The 23,674-nt window shown below is 37.0% G+C and overlaps 3 protein-coding genes and 1 long non-coding RNA gene across 6 annotated transcripts; 3 read left to right on the top strand and 1 right to left on the bottom strand.

Annotated features, from left to right (window-relative positions):
- Positions 1 to 1,417: 1,417 nt before the first annotated feature.
- Positions 1,418 to 3,951, top strand: LOC135653012 (putative F-box protein At2g33200). The gene is made up of 2 exons (XM_065174421.1): positions 1,418 to 2,239; positions 3,667 to 3,951. Exons 1-2 carry the CDS (start codon positions 1,418 to 1,420, stop codon positions 3,949 to 3,951), a joined length of 1,107 nt encoding a protein of 368 aa, XP_065030493.1.
- A 2,745-nt stretch (positions 3,952 to 6,696) lies between these two features.
- Positions 6,697 to 11,884, top strand: LOC108951768 (uncharacterized). The gene is made up of 3 exons (XR_010502230.1): positions 6,697 to 7,039; positions 11,098 to 11,367; positions 11,514 to 11,884. It is a non-coding gene; the product is annotated as an uncharacterized LOC108951768 (long non-coding RNA).
- A 948-nt stretch (positions 11,885 to 12,832) lies between these two features.
- Positions 12,833 to 16,194, top strand: LOC135653450 (succinate dehydrogenase [ubiquinone] iron-sulfur subunit 1, mitochondrial-like). Its single transcript, XM_065175439.1, has 2 exons — positions 12,833 to 13,609; positions 15,754 to 16,194. The coding sequence occupies exons 1-2, from the start codon at positions 12,909 to 12,911 to the stop codon at positions 15,920 to 15,922; spliced, it is 870 nt and encodes a 289-aa protein (XP_065031511.1). The 5' UTR covers positions 12,833 to 12,908; the 3' UTR covers positions 15,923 to 16,194.
- Positions 16,195 to 18,575: 2,381 nt separating this feature from the next.
- On the bottom strand, positions 18,576 to 23,416 carry LOC135652745 (phosphoribosylglycinamide formyltransferase, chloroplastic-like). 3 transcript variants are annotated; one of them, XM_065173952.1, is made up of 6 exons: positions 23,281 to 23,416; positions 21,914 to 22,397; positions 21,219 to 21,330; positions 19,322 to 19,498; positions 19,085 to 19,211; positions 18,576 to 18,900 (listed from the first exon to the last, which is right to left on the bottom strand). In XM_065173952.1, the coding sequence occupies exons 2-6, from the start codon at positions 22,308 to 22,310 to the stop codon at positions 18,787 to 18,789; spliced, it is 927 nt and encodes a 308-aa protein (XP_065030024.1). In that variant the 5' UTR covers positions 22,311 to 22,397; positions 23,281 to 23,416; the 3' UTR covers positions 18,576 to 18,786. The 3 variants fall into 3 exon arrangements, with proteins under 3 accessions (XP_065030024.1, XP_065030021.1, XP_065030022.1); XM_065173949.1 differs by having other exon boundaries at positions 23,099 to 23,414; XM_065173950.1 differs by having other exon boundaries at positions 23,067 to 23,414.
- Between the last annotated feature and the right edge of the window lie 258 nt (positions 23,417 to 23,674).

Raw genomic sequence — 23,674 nt, forward strand, 5'->3', positions numbered from 1 at the left:
GATAGATAATACATTTAGTCATCTCTATTTCGATCAATATCTAATTAATATATAAACCATATGGATTTGAGCTTAACTCATTCAACACTATCTTTTATTTGTTGACATTCTATATCTTTCAAGAATTGAAATGTTTGTATTATTATTATTATTATTATTATTATTATTATTATTATTATTATTATTATTGACTTTAACAACGTAAAATGATCCAATTGACTTGAACCGAATAGGTTTTCAACTATAATCAAATTGAAACGACATCAAATTCACTTGAAACTGATCCAGAATTATCCCAAGAAAATCTAATTGAAATTGAATCAGTCCAATTTGGATTTTATATATATATATATATATATATAAAATTCCACGTAGCCATAGTTTGCCATTTGTGAGTGATGTATTTGCTGTAAATAAAAATAATAAAAAATTTTCAAAGTGCTGTGGTCGGTTAGCTTGAAAGCATCACTTTTGCATTTGATACTTTTACATAAGACAAAAAAAAAAGCTTGATGTGACTGAAATGTCATCTCAAAAAAATATTTAAATTATCTAATGTAATTAAAGTATCCCCTTTAGGCGTCATAATTTTACCTTTGATAAAAAAATAACTAATGTGTTTAAGATGAACAAAACATCCTTTTTACATATGTGTCTCGAGAAAGAAGTATCTAGAACGCAATCATAACATCCTCTATACACCTAATGCATCCACCTAAGACAAAGATGAATCCACCTAAGATAAAGAAGTATTTGAAGCCTTTAATAGTATCAAAGTATCCCTTTGTGCATGATGCGTCTACTCGGGACCAAAAAAAGAATTTAAAGAATATTCATGGTTAAAATGTTAACTTAGATATGATTAAAGTATCATCTTTCGTGCAAGATACATCCACTTATGAGAACAAAGATATCATAGCTCCTAATATGATAAATGCATCCCTTTACGTGAGATGTGTTTGCCTTCAACAAAAAAAAAAACCTAAATCTTCTAATGCAAATACAAATAAAGCATTCTTGGTACCTTGACACAATGTAAAAACATCTTATATTACTTACACGATTAAAATATCCCCTTCTACTTGCTATATTAGCATAGGACAAGAAATAATATCACTTAATAATCTTAGAATTCAAGTAATAGGTCCCAAAATCTATACTGTGCTATATGATAAATAAGCTTATACCTCAAGTAGGGAAAATGATATAACTATTATATTTAGTCAATTATAACATGACATATGGATTCTAACCTATGCATCCTGAATATATTAAATTTTTAAACAACCTAATATATATGCTATATTAGCATATTATATAAATGAGAGTAACTCACTATATAAGGCAACAACCTCTATAAGGCTATTGATATTGTGTTGGAGTTAACTTGGGAATAAGAAAACTATAAATATAGAGAATGGGAGGGCAGCGAATCCTTGTCTTCACCATGGCCGACTGGTCCAATCTTCACCAAGATGTCCTAAACCTCATCGTCTCTGAGCTCTCCCTACACGATCTCCTCTGTTGCACCATTGTATGTGGCACATGGTTACGCACCATCCGTGATCTTCGTCGATACTGCTCCAAGCTTTGCCACCAAAGCCCTTGGCTCGCATTTAGTGGTAGCCATGATGACATAGGTAGTGCCATTGATGACCCCTCCGCTGCCCACTTCTTTAGCCTCTCAGAGCAGAAGGTGTACACCATCCCCCTCCCACAACCTCCGATTCGTAATCGCCTCTTTTTGGGTTCCTCCTATGGGTGGCTGATCACCATCGATGAGTGTTTCAAGGTGCAACTATTGAACCCCATCAATGGTGCACAGATCAACATCCCCTTCATCCTCACACTCGATAACATCGGATCCTTCTGCGACCGATGGGGGCGCATAAGAGGCGACGCCAATAACATCATTCATAACCAATATCCAGGGGAAGAGATTCCTATGCTCAACTTCAAGGCCATGCTATCGTCAGACCCCTCACGAGGAGACTATATTGTTACACTCATCCACTACCCCTATGGGGGCATCTCCATTACTAGATCTAATGACAATAAGTGGACGACGATGCCATTGCCTGATCTCTATGAAGATGCCATCTTCTATAAGGACCAACTCTATGCGACATTTTATGGAAGGATAGACATTTGGGATGACCTCGATCAAGAGTGGAAGATGGTGGTGCCTGAGTCGGAGGTGGATGAAATTTACCCCTTCCACTTTCCATTTTGGTTGCTGGTTCAGACTCACTCGTGTGATCTCCTCCATGTTTGGGGGAAGATAGTCCCAACGACGAAGCATGATAATACTAAAATTGAAGTTCCACTTATGATAGTTGATAGATTGGACATCAAAAATGGCACCTCCTTACGGGTCAATATCTCATATACATATCTCTCAATCTTGATATATTATATATATATATATATATATATATATATATATATATATATATATGTATGTATGTATATATATATATATATGTATGTATGTATATATGTATGTATATATATATATATGTATGTATATATATATGTATATATATATATATATGTATATATATATATACATACATACATATATATATATATATATATATATATATATATATATATATATATATATACATACATACATATATATATATATATATATATATATATACATACATATATATATATATATATATATATCCATACATTTATATATATACATACATATATATATACATACATACATATATATATATATATATATATACATACATACATATATATATATATATATATATACACACACACATTAAATTTTATATAAGAATCAAACCATAACTTTTAGGTTTTCTTCCTTGAATCCTTCTCATATTATGATTCCTTAGTTTCCTATACACTTGCTTTAGGAATCGCATATACTTTCCAATTCCAACCATCTCAAAATATTTTGTCTAGAAATAGATAAACTTATTATCTTTGTCTTCTCTTGTGACTCTTGAATAAAGAATATTTTTACTTTACACTTTTACCGATCTTCATTTCTCTTCCTTATTAAATCTCATACCACTTATTAGGAACAAAAAAAACAAAACAAAACAAAAGGAAAATATGTAGATCAATAATAATAAATATACCAAAAAATTAATACAAGATTAATGTGATTAGATACATCACACTTTTGAAAACTTAATTATTCAATATGTCAGATCAATTGCATTACAGCTGACTTATCCTCTCTCTCAAATATAAAAACTATTATACATCGTCTCATATAAGAAAAATTATATGTTTTCTCTTATCCTCTCTAGAAAGATAGAGAATACCTTCTATCAATACTCTAGAGAGAAACCCAAGAGCACCCAAGTATTCGTTATTCTCCAAACATTCTAGAAAGAAACTCAAAAGCACCTAAGTATTTCTCTGTTTAAAGGAAATAAATCTGAATTTTCAGAAATTCCTTATTCTCCTAGTAAACTTAGTTCAAATAATTATATATATATATATATATATATATCTTAAATTTTTAGAATCATTGAATCTATCCGCCTTGCAGCATAAACTTTGGATATAGTTTCATGAAACTTTAGGAATGGTTCGTCATCTAAATAAAATTTTTATCATGCTAGACTTTGGACCTTTCTGATATCAAACTTGATTATTTTGATAAAATAGGTGAAGAATTTGGGAGAATATGCGCTCTTTTTATGCAACAACCAATCTCTTTGTCTCTCTTGTAAAGACTTTCCTGAGTTGAAACCAAACCACATCTATTTCACTAATGACTTCTGGTGGTCGAATAATGATCGGTGGTGGAAAAATCACCATGTAAAGAAATGCCGGGATCTAATCGTCTATGACTTGGAGAACGAAACCCTCTCATATATTTTGCACTCTGATGCTCGTCTAAATATGCCACCTCCTATTTGGATCACTCCCAGTCCTCTGCTTAATGACTGATAGGTGAGTCAAATTTGTCATTCAATCATTTAGTTTAGAGGTTTTGTAATAGCATCCACTTTTTTCATTGTACAATTTGGTACCTCATTTACTTTAGTACAAATATTGTATAGGATATTGCACACTTTTTTTTTCTTTCGTCTTGATGCTCATTTAGTTTCTTTATTTCTCATGTAATTTAGGGGTTTAAGCTTTCTCTTGGAGACGCAAAAGAACATGCCCTCAGTAACTTCTCTCTCTCTCTCTCTCATTCAGCTTCTTCTTCCTCCTCCGGAAGAAGCCAATGACGTCTATATGTACAAGTGAGTCACAGAATCTTTTGCTTTCGATCATTCTCGTCTCTGATCGGTTTGCCCACACCGAGGTGGATGGCTTCGCTCTCTAAGGTCTGTCTGGTGGGATGGGTTATGACCTTGAGCTTCTCCTCAAGAATTATTCTTATTCAGTTTCAAGTCTTGTGTAATATGAATCCTGATCAGATGATGTGTATGTTTTGTTCGGAGCCTGCTTTATCTGATATGTTTATATCAATGTTGGTTTTGGCTGTTCCATATCTAACAATCCAACATCTCCTTGCACAGCTCGAAGATGTATAATGTTTCGTATGTAAAAAGAAGTTTGCACTGCCTCAAAGGGATTGCCATTTTCATCACTTCAAAATATAAAGATTCATTCATAAGTGAGATGATGAAACTTCATTTGTTCTCTCGACGTATGATAAGATATCTGAGGCCTTTTGGACCTCGTGATCTTGTCATCTAATGAGTCATCATTGATCCCCCAAGAAATTATCTACTGTGGAATCTCCGCATGGTTTTATCCTACAAAGAACTTCTTTCTTTGGCTTCCACACACCATCTTAGGCCAACCCTAACTGGTTCTAACAGGGAACATGTGACAGGCACACTCGACCTCCACGTGTGCACAGCAAGTCCACAAACCATATTTGAAACTTTGACTGAGTAAAATACAACAATTTTTTTAAAAATCATTTAGTATGATTAATGATTAGCACTGTCACATATGAATGATCATGATTTACGATGATCTTCTAATCAGTTACTCAAGTTACCTTATTTTCTACCACACTTGTTAGTGGCTGCGGTGGTGGACTATTGTGGGTTCCACTTGGGCTCCATCTGTAGTGGAACAGCGGGTGCGCGTAAAATCTTTACGCAGTGGAACCCTCTTCTGTGACACCAATAACATGATGCCACGTGTAACAATATTCATTTGCGGAACCCAATAACTCCACTCCTCCAAAAGCCGCCTTCTGCCGAGTTTTATTAAAAAAGGTTGTTCCACGACAGAAGATCCTCGCAAATGTACCTGTTTTATTTTTGCCTTAAAAAGCTGAGCCGAATACTGACTAGATATGGCGATATAGTATTTTTACTTGTGTCTAAAATAATAATTATATTTTAAAAAATATAATATATATAAATTTCTTTTGTAAATTTGAGTTAACAGACCATAGTCTCTTTGTATGACGTGTTGACTCATAATAAACTATTAATATAATGATATATATAATTTAACTTTAAAAAAAAATTGATAATAGGTAAATTTAAAACGTGGATCGGCCACATAATCAAGTTATTTCAAAATGAGTCTTCCCACGATCTAGCGGGCGACACGCTGGCCTTGCCTCGACATTTGTCGTAGAGGCAAAAGCCTCTTAGCACTTACAATGGTCGAAAAGTTCATAATGGAGAGCCAATCCCCCCAGCCTAAAGAGAAAACCACTAGTCGCATTACGCGCTTTAACATTTGAAGCTTCTCCCCTGTCATGCCTTGGTTCATGTCTAACATCGTCACCGGATCAATTAGGGTACAGAGAGGGGCGAAGGATTCTATCGGTAGTGCTTTCACCTTAAGAGCCACCACGTAACTTCGGTTTCTCCGCTCTTTCGAGAGCAGGGTCACCTGCAACATCACGCTCACAATGACGCAATCAGCCTTGGACCTTGGTGTCGGCTGACATAGGACTCCTCTGTTAGTGCGATAACCAGATCAGGCGCGAGGGGCCACAAGGAGCCTATAGAACTCGTCCTCTCGTTCCATATCCTCCGTCTCCTCGTCATCGTCGTAAGGTTCCTCATCCTTGTCCTCATTAGATACTTTTGGTATAGGATTGAACCGCACAACTCTTCTCTAACTGGGCTTAACACAAGCAGCAACAGCTTGTCAACCTTAGTAGCAACAGTAGCGGCGACGACGACAATTACTTTGTTCTCCCCTAACCATTGTTCCCCACTTTTACTATTGTTCCAGTTGCCATCATTAGTAGTTCTTCTATTCAGGTTCTACTTCTCCGTTTCTCTCATCACCCCTTGCTCGACAACGAATGCATTGTCTTCTTAGCAACAGAGCACGGAGAGGAAGGGTACGTGGCGTTAGGAAGTGGAGCAAACAGGACAAGCAAGGTTGGCGTAGATCTTGACATGGGCGACAATACAGGAAAAGTGGAAGGCGTGGAAGCTCTCCGTCATGAAAATTAATTGGCTCGTCTTCACATGTTTGATTAGGCAACCAATCTACATTTTCAAATCAGTATATTTTTTTTAATTTAAATTATATATATTATTATATTAATAATTTATTACGAATCAAATAAATTTTAATATTTATTAATTTAAACTTAATGAAAAAAATTTATATGTTATATATTTTAAAATATGAAATTTTATTCACGAGTAACCTATAAAAACTTAAAAAGACCGGTGGTGAGCATGACACTTCCCAATTGCCCTTTATTGTTTCCTTCTCTGTCATCTGCGTCGCTCGCCGTTTCGGCGATCCCATCACTAATATGGCCGCCGCGAGGGTTCTCCTCCGCGAGGATACGCCGTCGCGCGCGGCCTCCTCCCTGCCCACGGGCCGCCGGCCACCACCGCCTCCTCTGCTGCTGCCCACTCCTCCCAGACCGACTCGGCGGCGGCCGCGTCTAAGCCTAAGCTTACCAAGACCTTCTCCATCTACCGATGTACGAGTGTATTCTTTGCGCCTGCTGCTGGACCTCCTGCCCTAGCTGTTGGTGGAATCCCGAGGCCTATCTTGGGCCAGTTGCCCTCTTTCATGCCCATAGGTATAACTTCTCGATTCATTTGAATTCTTTTTACATTGTTTGGTATAGCTTTGTTGATTCAAGTTTGCTGCTTGCTGATTGGTCTGTGACTGATTTCATTGTGAAATGAATGAACTTTTGTAATTTTATAATTTTATAATTATAAAACTGTAAAATTGGAATTTATAATTTTTCCAACTTAAGAGTTGATCTCTAGAGATCCATTTACTAGATGATATCATATGTAGGCGAACATAAAAAAAAAGCCCAAATTTTGATTTCAAAATGACCATTATATATATATATATATTTATATATATATATATATATATATATATATATATATATATATATATATATATATATATATATATATATATATATATATATATATATATATATATATTCAGCTAATCACGGTTGAATGTGCACTTGGTGTAGGGTTTTGAATAGGTTTTGATTGACCATTATTATTATTATTATTATGGTTGTTGGTTCCCCACCCACGTCACACACACCACTTTGCCAATTGAAATTTCTTAAATTGCGTACATTTTTAATTATATTTATTTAGTAATTGTCTACTTTCTTGTTTTAATTTTAAATTATATACATGCAGTGCATTTCCAACATTGATAACTCACCAACATATGCCATACGGTAGAAGTCACATTAATCTCATCAATATTAATATCAAGTGTTATTTAAATTTAATAATTGTTAACTATTTTTAAATTTTAAAAATATAAATTTAAATGAGATTTTTAATTTTATTAAATCATAAAAATATGAGGTGTCAACTCTTAATTGACTTGAACAATAACTTAAAATGATCCGATTGACTTGAACCGAATAGGTTTTCAACTATAATTAAATTGAAACGACATCAAATTAGAATGTGTTACATTCCTTTAGGATAGCAAATCCATATGAAATGCTTGATCCAACCAATGATGCCTAAAGCTTCCTCTTTGCATGTGATGTGTTTCTTCATCTAGAATAAGAAAACATATGAAGAGTCCAACTCAATAGAAGCATCTCATTTGCATGTGTCCATTTTGAATAAAAAATCATCTAAAACATCTAATATAATTAAATTATCCACTTGTATTCGATGCATTTGTCCGGTATAAAAAGGTACTTAAAATATCTCATTTGCATGTGATACGGACAAAAAAAAAAATCTAAGGTATTCCACGTAGCCATAGTTTGCCATTTGTGAGTGATGTGTTTGCTGAAATAAAAATAATAAAAAAACTTTCAAAGTGTTCAATGTGGTCGGTTAGCTTAAAAGCATCACTTTTGCATTTGATACTTTTAGGTAAGATATAAAAAAAAGCTTGATGTGACCAAAGTGTGACCTTTGCATGTCAAAAAAATATTTAAATTATCTAATGTAATTAAAATATCTCCTTTGGGCATAATAATTTTGTCTTAGATAAAAAGGTAACTAAGGTGGTGTTTATGAAGAACAAAACATCCTTTTTGCAGTGCGTCTCGATTAAAGAAGTATCTAGAACATCTTAAGCAATCATAGCGTCCTTTGTACATCCGATGTATCAAAGTATCCCTTTGAGCATGATGCGTTTACTCAGGACAATTTTTTTTTTATAAGAATCTTATGATTAAAGTATCATCTTTTGTGCAAGATACATCCACTTAGGAGAAAAAAGACATTATAACTCCTAATATGATAAAAGCATCCCTTTATGTGAGATGTATTTGCCTTGGATAAAAAAAAACCTAAATGTATTTGCCTTCGATAAAAAAAAACTTAAATCTTCTAATGCAAATGCAAATAAAGCATTCTTGGTACCTTGACAGAACGTAAAAATATCAGATATCTGATATGACTTACACGACTAAAATATCCTCTTCTACTTGCTATATTAGCAAAGGACAAGAAATAATGCCACTTAATAATCTTAGAATATAGGTAATAGATTCCAAAATCTATACTGTGCTCTATGATAGATAAGCTTATACCCCCATGATATAACCATTATATTTAGTCAATTATAACATGACATATGGATTCTAACCAATGCATCCTGAATATGCCACGTTAAATTTTTAAACAACCTAATAGATATACTATATTAGCATATTATCTAAATGAGAGTAACTCACTATATAAGTCAACCTCTACATGGCTATTGATTTTGTGTTGGAGTTGACTTGGAAATGAGAAAATTATAAATATAGAGAAAGGGAGAGCAGTGAATCCTTGTCTTCACCATATTATGGCCGACTGGTCCAATCTTCACCAAGATGTCCTAAACCTCATCTTCTCTGAGCTCTCCCTACACGATCTCCTCTGTTGCACCGTTGTATGTGGTGCATGGTTACGCACCATCCGTGATCTTCGTCGATATTGCTCCAAGCTTCGTCACCAAAGCCCTTGGCTCGCATTTAGTGGTAGCGGCGACGACATAGGTAGTGCCACCGATGACCCCTTCGCTGCACACTTCTTCAGCCTCTCAGAACAGAAGGTGTATACCATCCCCCTCCCACAACCTCCGATTCGTTATTGCCTCTTTGTGGGTTCCTCCCATGGGTGGCTGATCACCATCGATGAGTGGTTCAAGATACGACTATTGAACCCCATCAATGGTGCACAGATCAACATCCCCTTCATCCTCACACTCGATCACATCGTACCCTTTCGTGACCCATGGGGGCACATAAGAGGCGCCATCAATAACATCCTCCATAACCAACATCCGGTCGAAGAGATTCCTAAGGTCAACTTCAAGGCCATGCTATCGTCAGACCCCTCACAAGGAGACTACATCGTTACACTCATCCACTGCCCCTATGGGGGCATCTCCTTTGCTAGATCTAGTGACAACAAGTGGACGACGATGTCATTGCCTGGTCTCTATGATGATGCTATCTTCTATAGGGACCAACTCTATGCGACATTTGATGGAAGGGTAGACATTTGGGATGACCTCAATCAAGAGTGGAAGACGGTGGTGCCTCAGCCAGAGTTGATTGATATTTACCCCTTCCACATTTCATTTTGGTCACTGGTTCATACTCCCTCATGCGATCTCCTCCATGTTTGGGGGAAGATAGTCCCAATGGCGGAGCATAATGATGATATTGAAACTCCACTTATGATAGTTTATAGATTGGACATCCACAATGGCACCTCCGTACAGGTCAATGTCTTATATACATATCTCTTTATCTTGATTATATATATATATATATATATATATATATATATATATATATATATATATATATATATATATATATATATATAACATAAAAGATACATTAAATTTTTATATAAGAATCAAACCATAACTTTTAGGTTTTCTTCCTTGAATCCTTCTCATATTATAATTCCTTATTTTCGACGCTTGCTTTAGTAATCCTTGATACTTAGCAATTCCAACCATTTCAAAATATTTTTTGTCTAGAAATAAATAAACTTATTATCTTTGTCTTCTTTTGTGACTCCAATAAAGAATAAACTTATTATCCTTATTAAATCTCATACCACTTATTAGGAATAAAAAAAAATAAAGCAAAACAAAAGGAAAACATGTAGATACATATTGAATAATAATAAATATACCAAAAAATCGATATAAGATTAATGTGATTAGATACATCTCACCTTATAAAACTTAATTATTCAATATGTGAGATCAATTGCAATACAGTTGATTTATCTCAAATATAAAAACTATTATACATATCTCAGATAAAAAAATTTATATGTTTTTTCTTACACTCTAGAGAGAAACCCAAGAGTACCCAAGTATTCATCACATTTTATTCTCTAAATACTCTAGAAAGAAACTCAAAAGCACCTTAGTATTTCTCACATTAAAATAAAGGAAGTAAATCTGAATTTTCAGAAATTCCTTATTCTCCTAGTAAACTTGGTTCATATATATATATATATAATTTTTAGAATCATTGAATCTATCCGCCTTGCAGCATGAACTTTGGATTTAGTTTCATGAAACTTTAGGAATGGTTGGTCATTTAATTAAAATGTTTATCATGCTAGACTTTGAACCTTTCTGATATCAAACTTGATTATTTTGATAAAACAGGTGAAGAATTTGGGAGAATACGCTATCTTTTTATGCAACAACCAATCTCTTTGTCTCTCTTGTAAAGACTTACCTGAGTTGAAACCAAACCACATCTATTTCACTAATGACTTCTGGTGGTGGAATGATCACCATAGAGAGAAATGCCGGGATGTAATCGTCTATGATTTGGAGAACAATACCTTCTCATATATTTTGCACTCTGATGCTCGTCTAAACATGCCACCTCCTATTTGGATCACTCCCAGTCCTCTGCTTAATGACTGATAGGTGAGTCAAATTTGTCATTCAATTATTTAGTTTAGAGGTTTTGTAATAGCATCCACTTTTTTCATTGTACAATTTATTACCTCATTTACTTTACTACAAATATTGTAAGATGCTCATTTAGTTTCTTTATTTCTCATGTAATTTAGGGGTTTAAGCATTCTCTTGGAGACGCAAACGAACATGCCGTCAGTAACCTCTCTCTCTCTCTCTCTTTCATGCAGCTTCTTCTTCCTCCTCCGGAAGAAGCCAATGATATCTATATGTACAAGTGAGTCACAGAATCTTTTGCTTTCGATCATTCTCGTTTCTGATCGGTTTGCCTACACCGAGGTGGATGGCTTCACTCTCTAAGGTCTGTCTGGTGGGATGGGTTATGGCCTTGAGCTTCTCCTCAAGAATTATTCTTATTCTGTTTCAAGTCTTGTGTAATATGAATCCTGATCAGATGATGTGTATGTTTTGTTCGGAGCCTGCTTTATCTGATATGTTTATATCAATGTTGGTTTTGGCTGTTCCATATCTAACAATCCAACATCTCCTTGCACAGCTCGAAGATGTATAATTCATTGTATGTAAAAAAGAAGTTTGCACTGTTTCAAAGGGATTGCCATTTTCATCACTTCAAAATATAAAGATTCATTCATAAGTGAGATGATGAAGCTTCATTTGTTCTCTCGACGTATGATAAGATATCTGAGGCCTTTTGGACCTCATGATCTTGTCATCTAATGAGTCATCATTGATCCCCCAAGAAATTATCTACTGTGGAATCTCCGCATGCTTTTATCCTACTGAGATGATGAAACGTGATCTCTACTACATTGGGCCAACCCTAACTGGTTCTAACAGCGAACATGTGGCAGGCCCACTCAACCGCCACGTGCGCACAGCAAGCCCACAAACCCATATTAGAAACTTTGACCAAGTAAAATACAATATTATTTTTTATAAAATCATTTATTTTGATTTATTATTACCACCGTCACATATGAATGATCATGATTTAGGAAGATCTTCTAATTAGTTATTCAAGTTACCTAGTTTTCTACCGCATAGGTATGCAGAGGTGGACCATTGTGGGTTCCACTTTGGCTCCATCTCGAGTAACCACGTAGTGGAACAGCGGGTGGCCGTAATTACTTTTAGGTAGCGGAACCCTCTTCTGGCAACCAATTGTATGATGCCACGTATAAGAATATTCATTTGTGGAACCCCATGAACGCCACTCGCAAAGTCGTCCTCTTCAGATTTTTATTTCAAAAATCTTCTTCCACGACCGAAACATACTCACGATTGTACCGTTTATTTTATTGGGCAAAAGAACTGGGCCCGAATACTGAGTAGTATAGCGATCTATGATAATAGACAGGTGAACAAAGGGTTCTCATGTAAATAGTAGAAACATTATTTGTATTCTATCGTGACCGACATGCCGTCCCACTATATGGACTGGTTGTGAGCAGAACAGTTTCAAATTCCCTTTTCCTATTTCCTTCTCTGTCACCTATTTCGCTTGCTGTTTCGGCGATCGCATCTCAAATATGGCCGCTGCGAGGGTTCTCCTCCGCCGAGGATCCGCTGTCGCGCGCGGCCTCCTCCCTACCAACGGCCCGCCGGCCACCGCTGCCGCCTCCTCTGCAGCGCTTTTTCTCCAGGCTCAGCCCCACTCCTCCCAGACCGACTCGGCGGCGGCCGCGGCTAAGCCCAAGCGCACCAAGACCTTCTCCATCTACCGATGGAACCCCGATCATCCGGAGAAGCCGCAACTCCAGCACTACGAGATTGACCTTGGCGAGTGCGGCCCCATGGTCCTGGACGCCCTCATCAAGATCAAGAACGAGATGGACCCCTCCCTCACCTTCCGCCGTTCCTGCCGCGAGGGCATCTGTGGATCCTGCGCCATGAACATCGACGGTGACAACGGCCTCGCTTGTCTAACCAAGATCCCGGCCTCCTCGGCGGCCACGACGATCACGCCCTTGCCGCACATGTACGTGATCAAGGACCTAGTGGTGGACATGACCAACTTCTACAACCAGTACAAGAGCGTGGAGCCATGGCTCAAGAGGAAGGACCCGCCGCCCACCCCCCCGAAGGAGATCCCACAGAGCAAGAAGGACCGCGCGAAGCTCGATGGGATGTACGAGTGTATTCTTTGCGCCTGTTGCAGCACCTCCTGCCCTAGTTATTGGTGGAATCCTGAGGCCTATCTTGGGCCAGCTGCCCTCCTCCATGCTCACAGGTATAACTTGTTGATTCATTTGTATTCTTTTTACAATGCTTGGGTTAGCTTTGTTGATTCAAGTTTGCTGCTTGCTGATTGGTCTGTGACTGGTTTAATTGTGAAATGGATGAACTTTTGTTGTTTGGTATCATGTTATCATTATGTTGAGTAATGTTCGGCCGACCATAATGGGGTTGGAAGGTTGATGATCATTATGAATTTGTTTGTTCTTTTTTGTGTCCTTGAGGAGGAAAGAGAAGATTGGAGTTTATGATTTTTCCAACTTAAGAGTTGATCTCTAGAGATCCGTTTACTAGATGATATCATATGTAGATGAACAGAAAAAAAAAAAGGCCAAAAATTTGATATCGAAATGACCATTACATTTTTTTTTCAGCTAATCATGCCTCCTGCTTGGATTCAATGTGCACTTGGTGTAGGGTTTCGAATAGGTTTACAACTTCTGTATGTCTGTGCATTTGGTGTAGGGTTTTGAATCGGTTTACAACTTCTGTATGTCGGTGCACTTGGTCTAGGGTTTTGAATAGGTTCTCTCTGTTACAGTGTGGTATCTTCCAGATTGTTTTGGATAATCTTTATAATGCTTTATCACAATACATTTTCATTGGTGTCATGTTTTGTTTTAATTCTTCAGTTTATTGCTAGTTGTATGGCTAGGGGCTTCGTTTTTGCTCATATGCTGCCTTCAGTATTAGAAATTCTTAAGTTTGGAAGTTTGTTTCTCTTTCCTCGCGTTTTATTCACATAAATCGAGAAGTTGTTTCCACGTGTTTCTTTGTATCTATATGAGTATTGTTTTTTGTGATTTATTGCTTCATATGAAACAAGAATGAAGGTGAACCTGGTGGTTTATATTGGTAGGAATTTGCATTCCAGTCAAGGTTTAAGAAGATTAGACAAGCTTACTATATTCATATTTTTGAGTTTCATGAAATTATCTAATTTTAGCTGTCTTTTTTAGGATCTTCTGAGAGATAACGAGAGATGATATTTGAGGATTCCTTTATGAGCTAACAAAGGATCCTAGGGCTCAAAGGAATTACACATGGAATGAAAATTAACAAATAAAGAATAATACTCGATGTAAACATGTCTGATTCGTAGGAAAAAGAAGTCAATCATAAAAAGAAGTTTTGGTTGAAGTAAATCCTCCCATTGTAGTTTTGGTTGGTTCTAGAAGTTGCTTCACTTGTCTTCAATGTAGTAGGAAACATTGCTCTCCAATGACACCAAATGTTTAGCAGTTTGGGAAGGTAAAAGAAGATATTGAACATCAAGGGCGTTGAGTGGATTGTTGATGTGTTACTTGTAGACTGGTAAATATAAGTAGAAAGACAAGTTAAATATCGTAATGACTTTGAAAAGCAGGATATAATATAGGGTTTATATAAAGGTGTAAAAGATAGGAAATGGGTGCTTATCTTGGAGTCACTCAAAATCCAGACCAACTTTAGGAGAAGAAGATAATCTTACACCACTCGCACATAGTATTGAAAGTTCATTGAGTCATAATTGTTTTCCAGTACTCCTTTTATATAAATCTCATATACAATAAAAAGAGTAACCAGACAAATTTATAACTTGAAAGAATAATGGAATCAATCATCCCATCTTTTATTTCTGGCAAATTTCTTTTGCCTTCAAATTTTCTTTGAGAGAGAATCTTCCTATTAGCAAGATCTTGATTTGGATTATTTGCACTAAAGTATCCGGGAATAATATTCTGTAGACCTTTTATTGTATGGGCGGCGTGTCATATGCGACTCAAGTTTGTTGTTAATCCAATCATAGCAATGCAGACCTGGCAGTTTATTTCCTATTACTTCTTATCATTTACCCACATATATTAGCATGTTATCCCTAGAATATGTCATATGTTTCAGGATTCATCCCCTGAAGATTGTTTGGTTTTGTGCTATTATGATGTGTCTTACACAATAAATGGACTAGGAAAAAAATGAGTTAGAGGCATGAATTATTGCACTACTTTTTTGATGAATATTATCAACCGGTACAACCCTTTATCTTTTTGTTGTCTTTCTTTCTGTTTTTTGTATCCTGGGAGCACTCAGATTAGTTTTTGGTAGCTTTAATTTTGCTTGGATAAGCTCTTCATGGCTAAGGTTTGCTATGTTGTGTAGGTGGATACAGGACAGCCGGGATCAGTACACAAAGGAGCGCCTGGACGCTGTAAATGATGAGTTCAAACTGTACCGTTGCCACACTATCATGAACTGTGCTCATGCCTGCCCCAAGGGACTGAACCCCGCGAAGCAAATTGAATCGATCAAAAAGCTTCAGCTTCAGTAAATTGTTCCTGAGATTTCATTTGTTACTTTGAAGAGGCAGCATCTGGCATTTAGTTATTTATTTTTGCATCAATAACATTCACGGATTAGTTATGTACTTGGAACTCCTAGCATCCAATTGTGCTGAAGAATAACGAGCTGAAACTTGTCGATTTTGGGAAGATATCATTGTAGCAGCAATTTCTATGTTCGAGGTTGATGTGACTAGTTGCTTAAAATGTCTGATGGACTGCTGTTTGATATGAATTACGTTGGTGATTGAATTTGGCGTTACTGAACCTGTTGAATATCTTATTGAATGTTCTACACACCCATTATATGGAATTATAGGCTCTCAAATTGCCTAATGGACTGTTTTTTAATATGAATTATATTGGTAAATGAGTTTGATGCTTTTGAATGTGTAGAACATGTACTTGTCAAAATAAACTATGTTGAAGCTAAATAGCACTATTCTTGAGATTTTGAGCAGGGCAAAGATCTTCATGTGACCATCCATTTTGGGATATTAATGAGAGAACTTATATGACTGATACGATGGGTACAACTTCGAGATTAGAACGGGGACTATAACTTAGCAAATTGGCACTACATGGATGTGCCATGATAAATTCAACTGTGTTTATGTTTTCGTCCTAATAAGGAAGGATTTAATCTTATGTGCATCTTATGTATCACAGATTACTTGCATCAGATGTATTGTGTATCGTGTCATCAACAATCAAATATTTATTCAACCTGTGAGTATATCGTCTCGAATATTTTGTGCAGATTCAGGAGATCATGGATAATAAGTCTTGTTGTAAACATCTATTAAACATGATTATAGGGATGGTTTGGATGGAATTTTGATCCATCTTCTAAATGATATATGATGAAAAAAAAAAATGAGTTGAGATTATTCATATGACATAGGGCTAATTATAGATTATTTGCTATAGTTAGCAATATTTAGCATTCTGAATTTTACATTTTAAGAAGTTACATTGACATCCATTTATCCTAACGATATCAATTTTATTGACGAAAATACGAAAATAAATGGTAAAAAGATAATTTTAATGTTCAGTAACAGACGATGTCGATGGTGGTGGATAGCAACATCGTTGCCATCGATGTCGACGCAGTTGCTTGGCTGCCTCCGACGTCGATAAAGTCTACTCTCACCGCAACGACTCACCTCCATGAGGAGCACATTGCCAACCTCATCGTCGCCTACCTCGCTCTATATTTGCGATAATGCCGATGCAGTTACCAAGTGACAACCGTGTTAGCATCGAAGCAGATGGTGGTGGTCGTCATGACGTCTACGGCGAAGATGGTGACCACCTCGCCGTTGCTTGTTGGGCGGATTCCAACCTCAACTCGAAGCTGGGGTCGTGAAACCTCTTGCTACCCCCCACACCACACCCCTCCCCGGCCTTGCCCCATGCTGCTATGTATCTATATCAATGCTAACACAGTTATTGAGAGGCAAGTGCATTGACATTGATGCAAATGGTGGTGGTTGATGTAGCATCTATGGTGAAGATGGTGGACGTCTCGTGGTTGACCCGTTGGGCGGATCCCAGCCTCGACTTGAAGCTAGGGTCACCAGAGCTCATGTTGCTCACATCTATGTCAACATTAATGCAGATGCCGCTTGATAGCGAGGGGTGGATCCCAAATGTGACCCAAAGTTAGGGTTGTTGGAGCTCCTATCGCTCCCCCCCACTATCACTCACATCTGTGTCGATACTGATGTATATGTCGCTCGAGATTGAGCGGAGCAACAAGAGCTCCGACAACCCCAGCTTTGGGTCAAGGTTGGGATTTGGTCAATGGGTCAATGGCGATGCGACCACAATCTTCAACATAGACGTCATGGTGGCCACCACCATCTACGTTGACGTCGAGACAGTTGTCACTCGACAACTGTGTTAGTATTAATACAAATACAGAGCGACGTGGGACGAGCAGCCAACTCCTCATGGAGGTGGGTGGCATCCCAATGAGAGCAGACTTATCGTCGTTAAAAGCAATTAGGCAACTGTGTTAATGTCAATGCCAATGATGCCACTATCCACCACCACCGATCGTTCGTCACTTAACCTTAAAATTTCTTTGTTACCTTTTGTTTTTGTGTTTCTATCGATAAAACTAATATCATTAGCATAAAGGAACCTAATTATTTTATCTTAATTATCAATATAACTTTTTAAAATATAAAGACTAGAATACTAAAGATTACTAACTATAAAAGAAAATATATAATTAACCTTACATATATTGCCGAGAAGAAAGCTACTACGACAAAACCTACACAAAGGCGAAAGGGACACTCCTTTTGAGACATGATAACGCTATATATTGTTGCACAAAACATGAGGTAATCACAAAATACACGCAAGAGGTAGTGGTGATCAATGAACTGCACAGTAATATCAGTTCGAGAGATAATTATATACCCCGTTTGTGAGATTCAACAAGAGAACTAAAATGGTGTCCAATCTGCAAATTCTTGAATTCATATGTTAAACCCTAATACTACCTGTAAACACTTGTGTGCACAAAGCCATGGAGCTAAAAGAAATCGATAGCCTGAAACAAATTGAAACAAAATTGACCTCTAATAGGTAGAAAAATGTCCTTGCATACTTATTTATGTCAATATGTAAGAACAGAACATTAAATATATTCTCTGTTGAGACATCCTCATGGCAAATGCACAATTGTTGCATAGTTAGTAGATCTCATATTCGAATACATGTGAATATATCTTATATGGTGTTTAATATAATGAATGATTTTTTTAAAAAAATATTATAAAACATAGTATCAAGAATATCAACAATCCTAAACGCAACACTTTCTACTGTTCTCCTACTAGTAAAGTTTATCTGAATTGTCCCTGCTGCGTATAAGAGGGACTCCATCGTCCCTCCAAACAATTCGATCCTCGCATAAAGCTGTTACTACCTCCACATAGACTTGATGCTCCTGCAATGAAAGATTTAACTATCATTAGGAGACTGCTGAGTATTGACATAGCGACAGGTGTTCTTTTTTCATGGTAGAAACAAAGAGCCATTGCTCTTGCTTAAGTTAAATTGGCTAGTAGAAAACATAATTCTGATATCATCTGATTGAATATTCAATTAAAAACAATAAATTACTTGATAACCTGGCTAAGGACTCTTGCTGCAAGCTGCTCGGCGGTGTCATCTGTTAGCACAGGCACTACTCTCTGAGCCAAGATACGACCAGTATCATACTGTTCATCAACAAAGTGAACTGTGGGACCAGAGTACCTGCAGATTGTAAAACAAAGTCACCACATAGAGATTGGAACATAGAGTGAAAGGTTGTAAAAATGGTTTCTGTTTGTAATTATTTGGGGAACAGGAAGCTATTCACATACCTTGCCCCAGACCCTATGACAGCTTCATGCACCTTTAAACCATAAAAACCTTTACCACCAAAAGCGGGAAGAAGGGATGGATGAATGTTTAATATGGATCTTCGAAATGCCTGAACTAATTCGATGGGTATAAGCTTCAAGTAACCAGCAAGCAGAAGAAAGTCAACCTCAAATTTCCTACAATCAATAAGGCAATGTTTGAAAGAAGGCAAAGCATCCAAAATCTAACCAAAAATCTCAAGAATAGGCGAAAATAGTGACCTAGGTTATGAACACTTCTGTTTTACTGAGGGCCCAAGGTAAGAATAACAACCACAAATGCTTAGTGGGGGATCTCTAGAAGTGCCTTCAGGCCGAACAAGCATGCCAACTGACTACAAGGCGGAGGGGATTGCCAAGTACAAGAGGTAGAGGGGATTCATTAAGGGGATCACCCAGCTGAGGTTCAACAAATTCAACTACGGGTACAAACTGAGAATTTCTGGAGTCCTCCATGACCATCCAGGCTTGGTGGTCCCCAAAGACCCTAGGGATCAGTGCTTGTTGGACAACCGATTCGTATTGGTCAGGAATGATGGCCTTAAGTCTTGAGTCCAACTATAACCAATGATGGCCCAATGCCATTGAACACAGGGGGAAGTTGAGGGAGTGCTGAGGGACGAGGCAATAGGGACCATGGTCAAAGAGGAGCTGAACGCTGCTGAAACGGAAGCCACTACTGTTGACTAGGAGCAAAGGGGATCCCAACACATACTGTAGATTTTTTTTGTTGAATAAAAATATAATTATTTTTATTACGATTGGTTCTGAGAAGTAATTGGAATCCACAAGTGTGAGTTAGACATAGTTCTTCCTAGTTAGGAGCGAATTTTCCGAATGAGCGGGATCATTAACGTAGCTTTGTGTAAAACTAAATCCCCCCACTCTTGGTTGGGGATGTTAGACCTTATGAAGTACCATAGAAAGTTTGTAAGTAAGCTACATAGATGTGATCTTGTATGAGTTTCATCGATCAAGTTGAGGTTTAGTCTAGCTACAAAAGAGTAGGTTTTGGAATCCACAAGTTCCATAGCGAGTGACTTCGGCTTTTATAAGACATTGGTTCCCTACTCCATTATCGATATGGAACTAAATGTGTTTATTAGTATATCCACAATAAGGGTGTTAAGGCCTCTTAGGCACCATATGATAAGTTATCTTTTGTTTTCACCATTATAAGCATGAGAGCTCATGAGGAATTATCTTCTTTGAGATGGACCCTACACGATTTTGCCCCTTTGGGTGGATTCCAGAAGACGTCTCTGAAGATAGAGGTGACATTGATCTTCCTACTCATCAATCAATATAGAGACTATACATGCTTATCAAAATGGATATATGTTTTATTTTATTCTTGATTGATTTAAGGTATTTTATAGGAATCAATTAGGTTGAATTGAAACTCAATTTCAAACCACAGCGAGTCTCAAAGTTTTATAGTTTTTGCCTCCTCAAATTTCAAACAATCATGTATCAAGTTTACATCCATAATCTTCTTTCTCGAAGGAAACATAATTATGAACACCACATGTAGATATGGGTCTAACAATAGTTGAACAACATTAAAAATACATGTAATGCAAATGACATCTTAAATTTTTGTAATTGGTTTATGTCATTCATTGTTCTTTTATTCATTTCGAGGAATGATAATGTGTACCACGAGTTATATCAGAACTAAACCCAAATATATCAGATCTAAAAAAGGAAAATACAAGTTTAGAAACTCAATAAAAAGAAAAAATATGGAGAACAAAGAGATAAATAAAGGGAAGATAGTTTGGAAATATCTCCGACCAAACCTCATTTGATGCTTAAATTAGAGTTCAAGAAAGAAGATTGCAACAAGAATATTCACCTTAAGGTTGCTACAAGTTCAGCTGCTGAGACACCATCAGGTGAGGATTTGGATCCAGGAAATATAACAACTGGAATTTGATTATCTCTTGCATATTCAGCACCACCACAACCTGCCAGAAAAAATAACAGACTTGCAAATTTTTTTCCTCAAAGAACATTATAATGATTGCATGAACCAGTTAAGCTAAAAAGCAACAAGTGTCTTTGGTGATTAGTCAGGTGCCAAATTTCCAATGACAGATTACATTCCATTTTCTCGTTTCCACTTTTTTTGTTATGATCGAGTAGCCTTATCCATGGATACATACTATTATGGTTCGTGCAAGTCTATTAACATTTTATTACTAAACAATTAGTTATGTTTGTGACAAGGTAGTTCAGTTGCAAGAACAAAAATGTTGCAACAATGATACCCCACTAGGATATTGCTGCAACAACGAGCAATTCTGATAGGAGAAGGAAATTGTGAGCATTCTACTGACATCGAGTGGAAAACAAAGTACAGTCAGAAAATCCAAATTACTAGGAGAAGCAATAAATAATTGGTGCAATGCCAAGTAGAAAAGACAAAAATAATCATCAAGAAAGGAAAAACAGAAGAAAAAAGCTGCAGATATATGTTACGAGCAAAAGCAATACAAGCAAGTTCTTCCAAGCAACCACCTCAAATGTCCAAAAACAAAACATACATACCAGGCTTATCTGTGACCAAAACTGTAATATCTCCATGAACTAATCCTTGCTTGGTTGCTTCATGGATAGCTTTAAAGTTTGAACCTCCACCAGAGACAAAAACTGCCAATCTTTTCCTCTGAGTCGATTTTTGTGAAGCGTCATCATTTGTCATGCAGCTTACTGTCTCGGAAGCACTACATCTACATCCCAAGCCCTGATATTTACTCCCAGCTTTCTGCAGCACCACTTTTGAAGGAGGAGATGCTTTTGCGAGTATGTGTCTCCTATATGTGACTGAACAATGAGAGAGAGCATCCTGAGATGCCAATCTAATTGCCATACATCTCGATGACATATTGATGAAATTTGTGGGGGAAGGAAGCCTAGTCCCAATTATTGATCCCAGAGCATCCATTGTTTTAAAGAAATAAACAAAACACACACACAAGCTCCTCCTAACAACTGCTGTGTGTTCTTCTATTTATTTAGGAAAAGAAAAAACCTGCACAGTTGAAAAACAGAAGTTATAAGGCTTTCACTAAGAAAAACTCACTGGTCCTAAAAAATATCAGATTTTAGTGTTGGGGAGGGAGAAAAGAAATCCAAAAGATCAAAAGAAAACCCAAAGATCAACAAATAAGGAACATACTAGACAACCAATATGTAACATGGTTCAACAATTCCCTTGCCTATATTTACAGAAAAAATCAAAATTTTCAATATATAAAATTAATTATTCAACTTTCATAGATCCGAAGAACTCTTCTCTCAACTTTCTTTAGATCTACCAAAGAAGAACTCTCAAGAGCACCCAAAAAGGTAATCCCTCTCGTCAAAACCTTGAGACTCAATGTGTATTTATAGGAACAAATCCTAAGGACTCTTCCGACTTGAATTTCTAGTCTAATCTAAATAGTACTCCATCAAGGAGTTTGAATTTAATTAAGACTCTTTAAAATAATTTGTTTATTATAGAGTATAAATTGGCATCAAATGTTCCCAATTCTATAATATTCATATATAGAGAGAGAAACAGGAGTCATGGCTATTCAGTTACTCCAAATTGCTATCTCTTACCCACGGTATCAACGGGAGTTTCTCAAATATACTAAGTCGTTAATGTAGCACGGAATTATTTTACGAAAAGGAAAGATTAAAGAAAGATAAGAACCAAAATTTCTTTCTATGCTTTTGCTTGCTCACATATCCGATCAGAAATAAGATTTGGGCAGCAGAGGAAGACGGGAGATCAACCGCGTGCATGCGATCCACTATTCATCACGTAGTTGCTTGATAAGCAAATGGAGAAAAAGAGGAACATTTAAGAAGGCCCCAAAAACGCCATATTTATCTTAATTGTAGAGCTAAGGATCTGGCGGAAGAACCGAGCGGCGGGCGCGGTGGTGGTGCCGCTGATCGGGGCGCCGGCGACGACCAGGCAGAAGTCGCCCGCGATAGGGTTTTGGTATCGGGCGGGAGTAATCGACGGCAGTCCCTGCAATCGAGTTTATCGGGTTTCGACTTCCCGGTGACAAAGAACATGCGGGAGATGTGTTGTTATCGGGTCGAATCCGTTTTCTGTGTTCCGGATCAGTTGTCGGTTTTATGTATTGCGGATCCGGATCCGGATCCGGATCCGTGTTGTCATTTACCACTGTAAATAGCATAACCGAACCGGTACGATCCTGCTTGAACGCATAACCGGTCCAATCAGAAAATAAACGGAATCACTAAAGGCTACACTAAAGGTTGATTTGATTCTCTCAATCCTCATCAATA

The sequence above is a fragment of the Musa acuminata genome, chromosome BXJ3-11, assembly GCF_036884655.1.
Source record: "Musa acuminata AAA Group cultivar baxijiao chromosome BXJ3-11, Cavendish_Baxijiao_AAA, whole genome shotgun sequence".
Taxonomy (NCBI): Eukaryota; Viridiplantae; Streptophyta; class Magnoliopsida; order Zingiberales; family Musaceae; genus Musa; species Musa acuminata.